Source organism: Felis catus, chromosome F2 (genome assembly GCF_018350175.1).
Source record: "Felis catus isolate Fca126 chromosome F2, F.catus_Fca126_mat1.0, whole genome shotgun sequence".
Lineage (NCBI taxonomy): Eukaryota > Metazoa > Chordata > Mammalia > Carnivora > Felidae > Felis > Felis catus.
The window spans coordinates 18520202-18538293 of NC_058385.1; the positions used below are offsets into that span (position 1 = coordinate 18520202).

The 18092-nt window shown below is 39.2% G+C and overlaps 1 protein-coding gene across 4 annotated transcripts in view; it reads left to right on the top strand.

Moving 5' to 3' along the window:
• The window catches only part of PREX2 (phosphatidylinositol-3,4,5-trisphosphate dependent Rac exchange factor 2), a 303209-nt gene that overhangs the window by 71726 nt on the left and 213391 nt on the right, over window positions 1-18092 (top strand). For all 4 annotated transcript variants that reach the window (XM_023248571.2, XM_023248570.2, XM_023248572.2 and 1 more), the window contains exons 2-5: window positions 3584-3655; window positions 5043-5165; window positions 8287-8391; window positions 14857-14958. In XM_023248571.2, the coding sequence (XP_023104339.2) occupies window positions 3584-3655; window positions 5043-5165; window positions 8287-8391; window positions 14857-14958 (402 nt within the window). The remainder of the gene's footprint in view (window positions 1-3583; window positions 3656-5042; window positions 5166-8286; window positions 8392-14856; window positions 14959-18092) is intronic.

Consider the following 18092-nt stretch of genomic DNA (forward strand, 5'->3'; position numbering starts at 1 on the left):
CACTCTCAATCTAAAGGTGTCCTCAGGTCTAAAATGAGTCTCTTGTAGACAGCAAATAGATGGTACTTGTTTTTTTATCCATTCTGGTACCCTATGTCTTTTGGTTGGCGCATTTAATCCATTTACATTCAGTGTTATTATAGAAAGATACGGGTTTAGAGTCATTGTGATGTCTGTATGTTTTATGCTTGTAGTGATGCCTCTGGTACTTTGTCTCACAGGGTCCCCCTTAGGATCTCTTGTAGGGCTGGTTTAGTGGTGACAAATTCCTTCAGTTTTTGTTTGTTTGGGAAGACCTTTATCTCTCCTTCTATTCTAAATGACAGACTTGCTGGATAAAGGATTCTCGGCTGCATATTTTTCCTGTTTAGCACACTGAAGATATCGTGCCAATTCTTTCTGGCCTGCCAAGTTTCAAAAGAGAGAAGTCACGAGTCTTATAGGTCTCCCTTTATATGTGAGGGCACGTTTATCCCTTGCTGCTTTCAGAATTTTCTCTTTATCCTTGTATTTTGCCAGTTTCACTATGATATGTCGTGCAGAAGATCGATTCAAGTTACGTCTGAAGGGAGTTCTCTGTGCCTCTTGGATTTCAATGCCTTTTTCCTTCCCCAGTTCAGGGAAGTTCTCAGCTATGATTTCTTCAAGTACCCCTTCAGCACCTTTCCCTCTCTCTTCCTCCTCTGGGATACCATATTACGCGTATATTATTTCTTTTTAGTGTATCACTTAGTTCTCTAATTTTCCCCTCATACTCCTGGATTTTTTTTATCTCTCTTTCTCTCAGCTTCCTCTTTTTCCATAACTTTATCTTCTAGTTCACCTTTTCTCTCCTCTGCCTCTTCAATGTGAGCTGTCGTCGTTTCCATTTTGTTTTGCATTTCGTTTAAAGCGCTTTTCAGCTCCTCGTGACTGTTCCTTAGTCCCTTGATCTCTGTAGCAAGAGATTCTCTGCTGTCCTCTATACTGTTTTCAAGCCCAGCGATTAATTTTATGACTATTATTCTAAATTCATTTTCTGTTATATTATTTAAATCCTTTTTGATCAGTTCATTAGCTGTTGTTATTTCCTGGAGATTCTTCTGAGGGCAATTCTTCCGTTTGGTCATTTTGGATAGTCCCTGGAGTGGTGAGGACCTGCAGGGCACTTCCTCTGTGGTGTGGCGTATAACTGGAGTTGGTGGGCGGGGCTGCAGTCAGTCCTGATGTCTGCCCCCAGCCTACCGCTGGGGCCACAGTCAGACTGGTGTGTGCCTTCTCTTCCCCTCTCCTAGGGGCGGGATTCACTGTGGGGTGGTGTGGCCCGTCTGGGCTACTTGCACACTGCCAGGCTTGTGATGCTGGGGATCTGGCGTATTAGCTGGGGTGGGCAGGCAAGGTGCACGGGGGCAGGAGGGGCAGGAGGGCAGGCTTAGCTCGCTTCTCCTTAGGTGATCCACTTCAGGAGGGGCCCTGTGGCAGCGGGCGGGAGTCAGATCCGCTGCCGGAGGTTTGGCTCCGCAGAAGCACAGAGTTGGGTGTTTGCGCAGAGCGAGCAAGTTCCCTGGCAGGAACTGGTTCTCTTTGGGATTTTGGCTGGGGGATGGGCGGGGGAGATGGCGCTGCCGAGCGCCTTTGTTCCCCACCAAACTGAGCTCTGTCGTCCGGGGGCTCAGCAGCTCTCCCTCCCTTTGTCCTCCAGCCTTCCCGCTTTCTGAGCAGAGCTGTTAACTTATGACCTCCCAGACGCTAAGTCGCGCTTGCTGTTGGAACACACTCCGTCCGTCAGGCCCCTCCGCTTTTGCCAGCCAGACTCGGAGGCTCTGCTTGGCCGGCGAGCCGCCCCTCCGTCCCGGCTCCCTCCCGCCAGTCCGTGGAGTGCGCACCGCCTCGCCGCCCTTCCTACCCTCTTCCGTGGGCCTCTCGTCTGTGTTTGGCTCAGGCGACTCCGTTCTGCTAATCCTCTGGCGGTTTTCTGGGTTATTTAGGCAGGTGTAGGTGGAATCTTAAGTGATCAGCAGGACGCGCGGTGAGCCCAGAGTCCTCCTACGCCGCCATCTTCTTCCTCCCAAATGTGCCATTTTATACTCTTACTAGCAATGTCTTGAGGATGGTAACTTTGGAACAGTTGAACAATACTGGGTTGTCTTAGTCTCTTAAATCTTTGTAAGTATACCAGGTCAAACCTGGGATTCTTGGGGTGCCCGGGTGGCTTATTCAGTTAAGCATCCAACTCATGGTTTCAGATCAGGTTATGATCTCACAGTTTGTGGGATCAAGCCCCATGTTGGGCTTTGCACTGGCAGTGGGAGCCTGCTTGGGATTCTCTCTCTCCCTTTTTTCTCTGCCTCTGTGTCTGTCTCTGTCTCTCTCTCTCAAAATAAATAAATAAACATTAAAATGGGATTCTTACCTTAATCTTCATTTTTTTGATGTAGTTTCCAGAGACTCCTTGGAGCCTCTGTGTATTCTGAGGATTGGTGGGCTATGCAGTCAGACCCTGACTTGGCAGGTAGTGGCTGAAGTTCTTAAGACAAACAGGGAAGGCAATGATCTCACCTGATCACTAGATAGTTAATGAACGATGTCTTAAAGACACAAACCAGATTTGCTGGATGGAAAGTCACTTCTCTTTTTCCTTCCAAACCTTCTCTTTTAAGACCCAGTGTAAACAACTCTTTCTGCTTTTTTCCTTTGCAAAAATAATAGTGTATTTAGTCATGAGTCCAAGCTTAATGACTTGTCAAGAAGAGTCCAGATCTTTGAAATACTAATGAACTTATTTGCCTACCATAGGGCTATGGAGAGCCCTGACCTGATCCCAGGAATACCAAATCCGTCTTTCTAAAACTTGGGGGAGGGAGTAAGAGAGGAAGAGAAATCCCTCCATTCCTTCTTGAAGAGTCACTTTCTCTCTTCCTCTTTCACTGACTATCTCTATCTTTTCCTCCCTACCTCCTTCTTTCAATCTCTCTCAGTTCCAAAAAGGTCACTGGAATTTCTGACCCTTTTTTTATCAGAAATCTCATTTTTCATTAGTTTGGTCTTGTGCTCCATAAGACTTAGAAGTTTAGGAAACATTTGACTCTTTTTTTCCCTTAAGTGTATTTATTTACTTAGAGCACACAAACGTGCTCATGTGTAAGTGGCAGAGGAACAGAGAGAAAGGGAGAGAGAGAGAATCCCAAGCAGGCTCCCCGTTGTCAGCTGAGAGTTCATTGTGGTGTTTGATCTCACAAATCGTGAGATCGTGACCTGAGCCAAAATTAAGAATCGGACATTTCACTGATTGAGCCACCCAGGCTCCCCCAAAACATTGGACTCTTAAGTGTTTACCACAGAACATTGAGATCCTGGTGGATAAATTTAAATTCATATATACATGGTCACTTTTGGTCTTGCCCCCAAACGATGAAGGATAAAATCCCCAGGTAGGAACCATAGTGAACAAGAGTTTAACGTTTTACAACAAAACTATTATATTCAATAGTTATTAGAGTTTTAAACTTTGGTTTCCTGTAAAACAGAATTAGTTCTCTTCAACACCCTGTTGTTTTATTAACCTAATGTCACCCTCAAAATATCTTTTTTTTGTTTCATGCAGGCGTTCTTACACCGAATGAACCAGTGTGCCGCATCAAAAATTGACAAAAATGTAACAGAAGAAACAGTGAAGGTGAGGAGTTGCAGTTTGCCCTCAACACAAGCACACATTCTCCTCAGATAAGATTTTATCTGTGGGATGTTACTTGAGTGTTCTTCAGCTTACCGGTACCAGTAGAAGCTCTGTGCCAGGCACTTGTGTGGGTGACGCTGAGAAAAAGGGAAACGATGTCGGGAAAAGAAACCGAGGGTTATGATGATGACATAGAAGACATGGAGACTTTTTTTTTTTTTTTTTGCCAAGGCCTTAGGGCAGTTTGAAAAAAGGAAGGAAAACAAACCCAGACTGAGAACCTCAGAGTCCGTGAGAGGGAGGGAGCAGAGTTTTGTGTGTAAGAGGAAGGCAAGAGGTGGACAGATGCAACTTCCAGTCTCTGATCTCTAAAGAACAAATGATTTGGGTGGTTCATTGGTGCAGAAAAAGTTCGCATAATATCTTTGACTCAGAAACAAATGGAATAAGAATTTCCTGTTAAGCTGCAGGGAAGGAAAATTATGAGGAGGTTTGTAAAGGGGGAGGAGATAAATGAAAATTAATTGCACTATTGTTATTACTCATTTAAGTTCTATAAGTCATCATTGATATTTATTTTTGGTGCTGATTTGCTGTTTTACTTTACTAAAAATAGAAAAAAAATCCAAGGATTTTTTAGGCCCTTCCCAGTATTTTTTTTCATAAATTAAATACTAACTTTCCAATTCTCCTCACCGTGGGAGTATTTTAGTTTGTGTGCTTTTGGTGGAAAGCAAAAGACAAGTGTCTGTATTATTCAGATGGCTTGAGGATGTTTTGTCTCTCGTATTGGGAAACTCCAGACAGAAGAAAAGGTTTAGGACCTGTGGTTCAGGGAGGTCAATAAGGTTGCCAGGTTCTCTGTAGCTCTTCACTTTGACATCCAGGTTATCACCTTGGCCGTGGACTGGCTCCTCCCGCAGCTGCAAAATGACCCTGTAGCTGTCCCAGCTGTCACTTCCAGACACAGCACCTTGCCAGAGGGGGGAAAAGGGCGGTCCATTCCAGGATGCCTTTCTAGAGAGCAAAGAAACCCTTGTCCCACACAGCCTGCCAGCAAATCCGCCTGCACAATTTTACCTGCCGCCCATTTTCGCTAATAGGGTGGGGACTGTCCTGCTTGGATTTAGTCACTTAGGCTTTTCCTGAGAGCCAGGAATAGGTTCCTGATTCCCAGAGTTGTGTGGGGGTGGAGAGGATGTCCAGACAAAATTGGCACTCTGCTGACTGGCTTGCTATGCCCTAAAGTTTTCAGCTTGGAGATAGAATACTGTACTCTTATGGACTTGTGTGTTTTTTTGTTTTTTTTTTGTTTTGTTTGTTTGGGTTTTTTTTAGTTGTTTTTGTTTTTAACCTGCTTCACTATTGCACTTACATGTATTTGCAGATGCTGTTCTCAAACATTGAAGATATCCTTGCAGTACATAAGGAATTTTTAAAAGTCGTGGAAGAATGCCTACATCCAGAACCTAATGCTCAGCAAGAAGTGGGAACCTGCTTTCTTCACTTTGTAGGATAAATTTCTGTTTATTTTAAAAGCTCTTTCCCCCTAGATTTTAAGGTCTAGCGTTTGGCACAAGGGAATGTGGGAATTCAGCATTAGAAGCAAAATGTGACACCAAAAGTTTGGGGTCTTTTAAGGCCAATGAAATCTTCCACTTAGAGCCAGAAAGGGGTGAGGGCCTCACATCATCCATTTTATTCAGTGAAGAATAAACAGCCTTTTCTTTTCCCCAACAAGTTAGTTCTTCGCATGCTCTGTAGCTTTGAATTCTAATGAATATTCAGGCTGTTCATAATGAATGGATTTTTATGTTTCTCTCAAACATAGAGCATTTCCCTTTTGAGGCAGAAAATCCTTACTCTTATAATGGCGTGATGAGCCTTTTGTTAGTCAGAATGTTCCTTTTTTAATCGACTGGTGACAAACCTGCGGGTGGACAAACCTATTCACTCTAGGTACACATATGCCTGAATCTGAGTTTTTCTCAAGGATGGTTCCTCAGAAGGTCGTACTGAGCCGTACAGAATAGCCAGTCAGTATTCTGGTGTTTCAGATCATACGTCGTGATTGTGTGATCAGTTCCATCCCTCTGGACACGGCAGTTGAAATTATTTGTGCAGTCAATTTGCAAAGTAAAAAGTCACCTGAAAATGAAAATTGTTTTTAGAACTGAGGGCATTCATACTAAAAATAAAAAATAGTACTGCTGTATATATATTCCACTGATGCTTATTTTCAGAATACCAATCTGAATCCATTTATGTATCAAAATGCTATATAATTAATGTTTTATTTAAAAATATCGAAGTGTTTTGTCAAAGAAATCAATTTTTGTTTATTTTGATTTCTTTTTTTAAAGTTTATTTATTTTTGAGAGGGAGGGAGAGCACAAGCAGAGAGAGGGAGAGAGAGAGAATCCCAAGCAGGTTCTGCACTGTCAGTGCAGAGCCCAACGTGGGAGTCGAGCCCACAGACCATGAGATCATGACCTGAACCAAAACCAAGAGTCAGATGCTTAACCAACTGAGCCACCCAGATGCCCCAGTTTTTGTTTATTTTTATTTCTATTTAACCTTTGGGGCGCCTGGGTGGCTTAGTCAGTTAACCATCAGACTTCAACTCAGGTCATGATTCACAGCTCGTCAGTTTGAGCCCTGTGTCAGTCTCTGTGCTGACAGCTCGGAGCCTGGAGCCTGCTTCGGATTCTGTGTCTGCTTCTCTCTCTGCCCTTCCCCCACTTGTGCTCTGTCTCTCTCTTTGTCAAAAATACATAAACATTGAAAAAACGTTTTTATTCCTATTTAACTTTTATAAAGGTAACCATATGTAGTTTCTAGATCTATATTTCTGTATGTAGTGAGCAGACTCTGCATATGTTTTTTTAATAATCAGGATATATTTCATAAAGATAATTATATTAAAAGGAGACGCTCCTTGGACATAGCAAGATCAAGCTGTGCTTTCCTTGGGCATGACTGGAAACCACGCATGTTTGTGTCCACTTAATCCAGACTGTTCCTTTTCATGAAAGAATTCAAATCTTCTGCCAGCTGGAGTATTTGCTCTTTCAGTTCAGTCCTGCACATGGGAATCTTGCACTCTGACATCCATTTCCTCAGTAACACACTATGAATCTGTCATCTGTGAATTTACTCAACTATTTCTGAAGCTTGTTTCATTCTGGGTCATATCATCTCTTGAAATAAGTAATTCAATACATTTTCTACTGGCTGTATAAAATAACACTCAGTGTTGCTTTCCAGATGCCTGTCTTTGAAATTTTAGAGGATATACTCCTATTCTTATATAGATCAACACATTTTCTGTGTCTTCCTCTTATTGGTACTGCTTTGATAGATACGAATCATGGCCACTTGGAGAAAAATCTAGTGGTGGAAGGATACTTAGAGATCATGATGGTGAAAAGACTCCCTTTTTGAAAGTATCCCTTTGTAGCAAATATGAAGGTTGTTTACATTTTTTTCTGCTTGACCACTTTCAATGACAGCTCTAACCATTAGAAAATCTTTATGTTTTGCAACTATGTGGATGGAACTGGAGGGTATTATGCTAAGTGAAATTAGAGAAAAAAATCATATAACTTCACTCATATGAGGACTTTAAGAGATAAAACAGATGAACATAAGGGAAGGGAAACAAAAATAATATAAAAACAGGGAGGGGGACAAAACAGAAGAGACTCATAAATATGGAGAACAAACTGAGGGTTATGGGAGGGGTTGTGGGAGGAGGGATGGGATAAATGGGTAAGCGGAACTAAGGAATCTACTCCTGAAATCATTGTTGCACACTATATGGTAACTAATTTGGATGTAAATTAAAAAAAAATTTTTTTAAACAGACCCCAAAAAAAAGAAAAAATCTTTATGTTAATCTTGAATCTGCCTACCCACTGCCCATCAGTGCCCTTGCAGTTTCTACCCAGTGGTCCCAGTTTTATGTTTAGGGTTGTAAATCCTTTACAATAAAACAGCTATCTGAAAGTAGCTACCATTTCCTTACTATACTAACAAATACCTCTTTTTGAACTGACCTCTCATATGTAGTGTCTTCACAGTCCATCATCACTTGTTATCTAAGTCACCTGTTGCTGAGTATTTTCCTGTTTGTCTGTGTCCCTCTTAAACACGACTGTCCAGATTGGTGCATATGAACCGCAGGGTACTACGTTTCTTTATTCCTATATAATCTGGCACATGCTTTTCCCTCTATCCCAAAAGCTTCCTTCTCTCTCCCTGCCTGGGAATGATGGATTCATCTCTCTGGACCTTGCACAGATACTATTTTTTTTTTCTTTTTTAAAGCTATACCTGAGTCCTCTCAGTAAAGCTAAGTACTCTCTTCTCTGTAATTGCTACCACTTAGTTCATTTACTTCTTATTGCATACATCATATTGGACTCTGGTTAATATAACCTATCCTTTTCCTTAGGCTATTCTTTATGGGTCAGAGAAAATCAATGAATAGAATGTATTTATATATATACACACAGTAGGGCTCCCAGAATATAGTAAACACTATAAGTTTGTTCATAAACATCACCCAGAGTTAGTATCTTAAAATGGCTAATAAAATGACTCTAACTTATCCTTACTCGAATTCACAGAAAGACAAGTTTCGTATCTATGATGAATACTGTAGTAACCATGAGAAGGCCCAAAAATTGCTTCTTGAACTTAACAAAATAAGAACAATCCGCACATTTCTTTTGGTAAGTATATATTTAAGTGTTACCACATGCTGTGATTTGTTGATAGGCTCACTAAGAGCCAAGGGCTAGCACAAGTGTAGTATAAAAACGACTTGTGGGGCAATGCTTTAAACACATCCAGGCTAGGAGGCTAGAGTCCTTTGATAAACCTAAGAAGTGAGACTTGGCAGTAGCGTATGGATGGGAAAACGTTGATAATACCTTCTCCTGGTTGACTGTGAATTGTTTGTGAGAACCACAGGTTCCTAGCGAGGAAGACATTTATGCTAGAGTTCATCATTGCTTTTATATCCCTCAACTCTGTAGGGTTTCATTTATTTCTGCTAAGGGAGCTATAAGTAGGGCAGTCACAGGAAGGAAACACATCATGGGTACGGTAAAAAAAACATTTAAAGGTTGACTTTTCTCCTATGTGCATTCCTTATTCACTTTATTTAATTTCTTTACAATAGCACAAATAAATGCATATTTTGGCAATAATTTGGGCAACTTAATTGCCGGGGAGGAAGACACTGTAAGTGTTCAATTCAGTAATATTCAGCAAATTGTAGAGTGGGGCATCTGTCCCATTACCCACTTTTAGAGATTCCCAGCACCCCGGAAAGTCCCTCATGCCTGTTTACAGCCCATCTCCGCAACCACCATTAGCTCCAGGCAGTTATTCGTTTAATTTCCGTCTCCATAATTTCCCTTTTCTAGATATTGCATATCAATGGAATCCTACAATGTAATGTTTTTTATACCTGGCTTCTTTTACTGAGTAAAATGCTTTTGAGATTCATCCTTGTTGAAGCATATATACATATTCCATTCATTTTTATTACTGAATAGTGTTCTGTTGTATGGATATACCATATTTTGTTTACCCACTTGCCAGTATGTGACCACTGGGTGAACAGATGACTGTGATTAATGATGGACCTTGAAGATACTACACGTGAGACATCATTTCAGAGAGAGATATTTGTTAGTATAGAAAATACTAAGAGGAAACTTACAGGAAATTCAGTTTGGGCTATTGTAAACAATGCTGTTATGAACATACATGTACAAGTCTTCATCTGGATATTTTCATTCTGTTGGGTAGATGCTAAGAGTGGAATTGCTAGGTCATAGTAAGTTTATATTTAACTTTAAGAAGCTGCCAAAGTGGCTGTGCCATATCCACCAGCAATGTATGAGAACTGCGGTTTCTGTCTTTGCTAATACACGGTATTACCAGTTCCAATTATAGCTGTGTTAGTGGATGTGTAGTTTATCTGAAGGTGATTTTTATTTGCATTTCTCTCATGACCAATGATATCAAGCATGCTTTCATGTTCTTGTTAGCAATTCACATATCCTGTTTGGTGAAATGCTTATTCAAATCTTATGTTCATTTTTAAGTTGAGATGTTTACCTTATATTGAGCTATAATTGTTTTTTTATTTTGGATACAGCTCCTATATCTGATATGTAATTTGTAAATGTTTCTTACCAGTGTGGTTTGTTCATTTAAAAAATATTATCTTTTGAAAACCAAAAGTCTGACATTTTTTTGAAGTCCAACTTATTAAATTTTGTCCATATGAACATGTTTTTGTTATATTTGAGAAATCAGTATTCAGGTCTTATACTTACTTTGTTAAGTTTATTCCCAAGTATTTTACTCTTTTTGATGCTGTTGTGATTGGAATTGTCTTAATTTCATTTTTGGATTGTTCGTTGCTGCCACATAAACGTTTAACTGTTATTTAGTTTTGCTCTATGTATATTTTTGTATCTTGTGGTTTAAAGTCATGTGTTATTTCTAGTAGTTTTTTTTTGTAGATTCTTTAAGATATTTTACATATCGGATCATGTCATCTGAGAGTAAAGACAGTTTTACTTTTCCTTTTCAATATGGATTCCCATCCCCCCAACCTGGCTTTTTGCACTGACTGGTTAGAACCAGTATATTGTTGAATAAAAGTGTTTAGAACAGATACTTCTGCCTTGTTTCTGATTATAGGGGGAAATCATTCAGTTTTTCATCATTAAGTATGTTAGCTGTAGGTTTCTTCATAGATGTCCTTCTCAGGGTGAGGAAGTTCCATTATATTCGTAGTTGGTTGAGAGTTTTTTATTGTGACCTTTTTGCCTTTTCTAATACAGGTGTTTAAAGCTAAGAATTTTAGGGGCGCCTGGGTGGCGCAGTCGGTTAAGCGTCCGACTTCAGCCAGGTCACGATCTCGCGGTCCGTGAGTTCGAGCCCCGTGTCGGGCTCTGGGCTGATGGCTCAGAGCCTGGATCCTGCTTCTGATTCTGTATCTCCTTCTCTCTCTGCCCCTCCCCCATTCATGCTCTGTCTCTCTCTGTCTCAAAAATAAATAAAAACGTTAAAAAAAAAAAAAAAGCTAAGAATTTTGCCCTGTACACTGCTTTAGTTTGATTCCATAAATTTTGACACGTGTTTTTATTACTCAGTTTTTGAAAATGTCTAGGTTCCTTTGTAATATCTTTAGTCTTTTTTAAGTTTTCTAAAAATTTTATTTATTCTTGAGAGAGAGAAAGCATGTGAACGTATGAACAGGGGAGGGGCAGAGAGAGAGGGAGAAGGAGAACCCAAGCAGGCTCTGCAGTCAGTGAGGAGTCTGTGGCTGGGCTTGAACTCCGGAGCCGTGAGATCATGACCTGGCTTAACTGACTGAGCCACCCAGGCATCCCTAGTCTGTTCTTTATTTAGAAGTTTGTCTTGGGGGGGAGTAATTCTGCATGGAACTTGTGTCTCTGCACATTTTCTGAGCAGTGGAACTGACTGCCTTTGTTTGGGCCTATCTTTTAAAAGATGTTTGTACCATGAACAGCCGCAGAAGGTAGAGATATTCTCTTTGTCCTCAGCACTGGGCAGTGATGCCTGCTGCCATCATAAGAGATGCATGTTTCATAGCCTCCGGTCTCCCCCTCCTGTTATACATGTGCATGGGTCATCTGGTCTTCTTTGCCTTGCATATGGGAGCTGGGGCTTGGGAAACTGGCCCCAAAATAGTGATTCTCTGGCTCCTGGTATTGTTGTAAAGAAGAAAAAAAAAGGTCCTATATCCCTGTCCTAGGAGTTTTATGTGTTCTTCTAGCATCCATAAATATGTGGCAAGTTAACTTTTTAGCTTGCAGCTAGGGTAAAATCTTAGAATCATCACAGTTTTACCATTCTGTTATTTTATTTCCCAGTATGGGAATTTTTCAAATATCTTCCTGTAGTTGATTTTTTTAAATTTAATTCCATTCTGGTTAGAGAACATACTTAAACCATTTAAATCCTTTTAAATTCATGAAGACATTTTTATAGCTTAGCATATGGTCTGTCCTGGAATTTCTTTTTTTCTCTGTATGTTCCATGTGTGCTTAAAAATGGCATATTCTGCTGCTGTTGGGTGGAATGTTCTATAAGTGTTAGGTCATTTGGGGCGCCTGGGTGACTCAGTCAGTTAAGTGTCATCCAGCTTAGCCTCAGGTCATGATCTCATGGTTCATGAGTTCGAGCCCCGTATCGGGCTCTCTGCTGTCAGCACAGACCCTGGAGCCTGCTTCAGATTCCGTGCCTCTCTCTTTCTCTGCTCCTCCCCACTCATGCTTTGTCTCTCTTCCACTCTCAAAAATAAATAAACATTAAAAAAATTTTAAATGTTAGGTCATTTATGTTTGTAGCCCTTTCCTTTAGCTGTTCAGTCAGTTACTGAGAGTGGGATATTGAAATCTACGGGTATAATTATTAAATTGTCTATTTTCCTTTCAATTATGTCAGTTTCTGTTTTATATGTTTTGGGGCCCTGTTTTTAAATATTTATTCATTTAAAGTGCTTGCATTTGTATTTCTACTTATCATAAAATGTTTTTCTTTGTCCCTAGCGGTATTTCTTTTCTTAAAATCTATTTTGCCTGATATTATTATAGCCATGACGGCTCTCATACTGTTTGTATGTTATATCTTCTTCCGTTATTTCACTTAACAAGATATTTGTGTCTTTAAATCAAAAACATGCCTCTGAGAAACAGTATATGGTCAGATCTTGCTTTTTTATCCAGTCTGACGATCTCTGCCTTTTGATTGGAGATGTTCAGTTCATTGACCTTCAATGTAATTATTGATATTATTTGTTGATATGTACCATTTTATTGTTTTTTCTATATGTGTGGTTTTGTTATTGTTCCTTTGTTCCTCTTTTACCTTCCTTGGTATACTGTTTTACTTTCTTTGTTGGCTTTTTTAAACTACATTTTTTAAGTTTTTTAGCAGGGAAGTGATTGCTCTTACAATATGTTCTTACAAATCGTAATTTATCAAGTCTATTTCCTAAAGTTGGTTATTTTTGTCTTGTTTTGTTTTTAGTAACTTTCCTTGACTTAATTTGAGAACCTGTGACTCTTTTGTGACTCTTGACTGTGCAGCTGATATCTCTACCCAGTTTTATGTCTTATAAGTTAGCCGTTCTTTTTAGGAGTCCTATGCCACTGAAATCTTAGGGCTCTTTATAAAGTGTTAGAACTCTGCTATCTTACTAAATCCATTCTGTTCTCAGCGCAGTTGACTCTTTGTTCACATTGGTCTAGTTTATTGTTTGAATTGTGTCAAGCCACACCAGAAAATTCTCAAGAGTTCTGGTTTTAGATGATTCTACAGCCATAGTCTGGTAGGAAACCTGACTTTTTTTTATAATTCTTGCCCTGGCACTGAGTGGCCACTAATTATCTGAATGACTTTAGGAAATTCATTACATCACTGGTGTCATGTTCCATATCCATAAAATGAGGATAATAGTAATTATCCTTTGAAAAACAGGTAAGAGTTTACAGATTTGTTGATGGTATTATTTGGGGCACTTGAATATGCTGCCATCTCAGTAAGTTTTCATGATCAGGGAAATCTCTGGGAGCTCATTTAGGAGGCATTCTTTGTGTATACGTTAGAAGAGAGCTGGCTTTCATAAGCCAGTCTAAAGTGGCAACCAACCCCTGCTATTATGAAGACAGTTCCTAATCCGTACAGTACAAATAGACAAGGAAATAAAAGTGCGTTAGGCAGTCATGAGTTTCTTAAGGTACTTCAACCCAGAGCTAGGAAAAGGGGGTGGCCACATTTATAGGAATGCTAACTCCTACTGGAATACTGACATCACTGGAAATCTAGTGAGATGTACATAGTTGTGTTTCATACAATTGCTCTGGGGACAATGTCATGCAGAGTTGGAAAGAATATTTTGATAAACTGATTGTAATAGGGGATGAAGCCCCTCAAAGAGCATGCTTGAGTCAGAACACTTACTTGCTGTTCTGACTTCTAAGTGTCTGGGGGAAGTTAAAGTCATGGCATTAGTTGTGCTGACTTGAATACACAAATTGGAGCTAAAGCCAAGTTGTTCATGACAGCGGGCAGGGAGTTCTGCTGTTACCCTCAGTCTTTCCTTTTCATCCTTTCCTGCTCGGCACTTGGTCTGTCTTCTCGATGAATACAGGACAGTAGTTTTAAAATGGTAGTATAAAGGTAGCTAAATGATAATAGATATTTGAGGGGCCCTTTTCTCCCTTCATTACATATTTATGCCTGTTTTCTCTATGCCAGTTACTCTGATAGATACTGCAGAAACAGGTTTTGGCATCAATTTCAAATCTTTTTTTTTTCTTTTGGTATTGATACTTAAACCATGAAATAAAGACCAGATGCTTAAGAGGCTATAGGCTTTTTTTTTTTTTTAAATCAGAGTTGATTTCCTCTTCCCTTTCATCTTTCTCTGATTGCTAATTTTGAGAATGTCTCCATTCCTCTTGCCTCTCTGGAGATCATATCTGACCTCCTCTGTGACTGGCTGGCCAGTGTCATTGGTGAGGTAGTATAGCTAACAGTGACTTAGCAATCACTGGTTGAAACATGCCAAGTTTACAGACAGGAAAACTAGCATTCTGAAATCAGCCCAAGTTACGTCACTAGTCAGTGGCAAAGCATGTGTAGAACCCAATTGTCTCTAGGCCTGCTCTTTACAACACAACACCACACCATGACTCAACTACAACACAACTCCCTTTATAAGCAGGATTGATCTCTATGTATACTTGTGTCTGTCTACCTATTATTTATTCACCCATCAATCCATTCATCCCTCCATCCATCCATTCATCCACCCATCCACTCACCCATCCATCCATTCCTTCATTCCTCCATGTCTATCCTATTTCTTTGTCTTTAGACTTCATACTCAGAAAAATATATATAAATTAATTTCCAAGATATGTATTCAAAACACATTTTGGTTTCTATAACCAATATGAAATGTGAAGTATTTGTTTTTGTCTTCTGTAAATGTTATTTGTGATTGCATGGGCTCATCTCTGAGAAAGAAGCTATGTAGAGATAAGCTTTGACAAAGTTTCAGCAGAAAATTTTATGATAGAAGATCGTGTCACAGCTTTGACTTTAAAAAGTGTAATTAATTGTTTTTATTTCCACTTCAGAACTGTATGCTACTCGGAGGACGGAAGAACACAGATGTTCCCCTGGAAGGATATTTAGTAACACCGATACAAAGAATTTGCAAGTATCCTCTCCTTTTGAAGGTATTTTATGTGTTTATTTCACTGTAGAATTTTCCTTGTATCTGCATATTTTGCAGATGGTATTTAAAAGGTTTTTCTTTTAAATAATCTGACTTTTGTTTTCTTCCTTTTTTTTTTTTTTTGAGACCAAGCACATGAGTGGAGGGATAAGGGTAGAGGGAGAGAGGGAGAGAGGGAGAGAGGGAGAGAGAGAGAGAGAGAGAGAGAGAGAGAGAGAGAGAGAGAGAGAGAGAATCTCAAACAGGCTCCATGCCCAGTGTGGAGCCCAATATGGGGCTCAATCTCAAAACTGAGATCATGACCTGAGCCAAAATCAAGAGTTGGGCACTCAACTGACTGAGCCATGCAGGCACCCCTAAATAATCTGTACTTTCTAAAGAAAAGGCAGATCATAGTTATTGGGGGAAAATGGCTATTTTGTCACATATATATGGAGTAGGAAACAGATCTTTTGGCAAAAGAGACTTTGTAGACTACTTTATAGACTTTGCTCCTTGTAGAAAATATATTTGTTTGAGTTTTATTTAGAGTTAATGCATTAGTTTCAAGATAATCCATTAAGTACCTTATGACCAGTTTATATAGCACTTTATGTACAGGGTTCTTTATCTTAAGTAAATCCACTGTGGGCATATGATTTGATAGTCCCTAAAAATGGTGACTTCTTGATACTAATTAAGTTAAAGTCAAAGTTACATAATTTCAGAGCTTGTTATTTAAATCTATATTACAGGGAATGGTGTGGGTCACATGGGACAATAAATGATAGGAATGACAGTGATAAGCAAACACTACCTCTGGAAGACAGGACATGCCCCATTAATGGTTGTAGGTCCATTGCCTCATTATAATGACCCGAAGTTTTATTCTGAAAAACATACTATAATGTCCCAATTATTTGTAGTATTAAAGTATGTGACTAGATTTGTATGGCAATTCTGAAAATGATGCTTTTGGATCTACAACATCAGGAACTACAACTACAACATCAGGATGCAGTTTGGGATGGTGGTTGAGCACATGAGTTCTGAGTTCAAATCCTAAGTATTCTGCTTACTAGCTGTGTACTGAACACATAATCTAACCTCTTAAAGCCTTGGGGTTTTATTTTGAAATAGGAATAATTATGATGAAATTATAGCATGTATCTACAAGAATGTGTATATGGATATGTGTATCCACATATTGTGTATACATATATATGCATATCGAAAAGGGATTACATAACAATAATTGAACTATTATAGGCAAATCATTTAACACAGTATGTATTCCATATATATTAGCTATTACTACTCATATGTATTTGTTTCTGATTTATTTTAATATATTAATCACTGCTTGCTATCTAAATTTTAAAAATACTCCAAAATGCTATGCATATATTAACTGGTGTTCTTATTGATTAACTCTTTGAGAAATAAATGTAAGGAATTTTAACTAAAAATACATTTTTAAAATTTATTTATTTTGAGAGAGAGAGAGAGAGAGAGAGAGAGAGAGAGAGAGAGAGAGAGAGAGTCAGTCCCAAGCAGGCTCCATGCCATCAGCTTAGAGCCCAATGTGGGGCTTGATCTCATAAACTGTGAGATCATGACCTGAGCCAAAATCAAGAGTTGGATGCTTAGCCAACTGAGCCACCTGGGTGTCCCTAAAAATACCTTTTTTTAAACTACAACTTCTGTTAGTTGCATAAATTGGGGTTTTGTGTACAATTTCTTTGAAAACAATTTCTCCTTATAAAAAAACAAAGTCAATTGAAGTTGCTCAATGAAGCCCTAGAGAGAAGGTAACATGGGGATCTCCAGTTATGCAGAGCTTTGGTGTGGTCCTCAGAAGGTGGGAGGATTGGTGCAAAGGTGACTTATCTTTGTGCGAGTCCTTTTAGATGCCTATTGTGGTGACCCAGATCACTTCAGCTATCCCTGGACCTGGCTTTGGAATTGTAGGCATTTGTTTAAGAGTCAGAAGGGATAGTGATATTAAGAGAAATACGCCGTGCCAAGTAGTTGTTCTAAATCACTTCTGGTTAGGGATGGCTGCTGGTTAGGGTTGGTTGATCTGACCTCTCAAAAGATGGAATCATGGACACATCCTTGCTTAGGAAGATAAATAACTCTCGGTACCTTCAAGGAGTGAAAAGATGTCATGTTTCCCCTTCTTTGGATGATTGTCTTCGCAAAGAAACGTGAAGAACTATTTACTTGTATAGTAGGTATGTTGGTGTTGATGGTTTTCTTTGTTGTACTATTGTGCTGATAATCTCTTTGATTTTGGATGATTTTATTTACTCAGAAAGACATTAGGGATTAGGCTGTGTGTTAAAGAAAAGATATATTGGCCTTATTTGTGGAACTTGAAATCAGCACAAGGCTCATGGAAAGTCACTGACAGAGATTATTACTAGTCATTCATCTTGCTATTTTACATTATCTAAATTCTCAGTTCCACAGGTACTCATTGGGCACAGTTGCATGGGGCCCCAAATCATAGCCTGCGGACTGACTTGACCACTTCACATAATTTACAAATACTTCTGCACTTTAGAATTTCTAGAGAAGCCAGCATGTCTCTTCCATGGATTTGTGTTCCAGCATAACTTTTTAAATCTTGTCTTGGGAGTGATGTAATGTGTATTCTTTTGGTGCTAGCTCTGCAGAACAGAGTGTGAACATATTGAATGCAGGGTCAAAGTTTATGGCAAAATTTTCAACAATAACAGACCCCAGGAGAATATAACAACTGCATACTTTCCCACTGTATGTTAAGAATTAAGAGAATTCTTTTAAAAGACTTGCCTTAGGATTTCTGTAATTGTGTTAGTTAGTTACATGATGATGGCAACTGTAGTAAAGAAACAAATGACTAATTAAAAAGCAATGTGGTTACAACTGTCTAGACAGTGGGTGAAGATGTTTAATTTTGTGCTCCTAAAAAACAAACAAGACCTTTTAATATATTTAAAAGATTAAAGATTACTCTTGTTCTGATATCCTGAATGGAAAAAAACCATAAAATGCCAAAAAAACCCAAAAAACAAAAACAAAAAGAAAATTATCGAGAGGCATATGGCAATTCATTCATTACAGAGAATGAACCCAAGTTATTGGTGAAAACAGCATAAATTTTCCCTT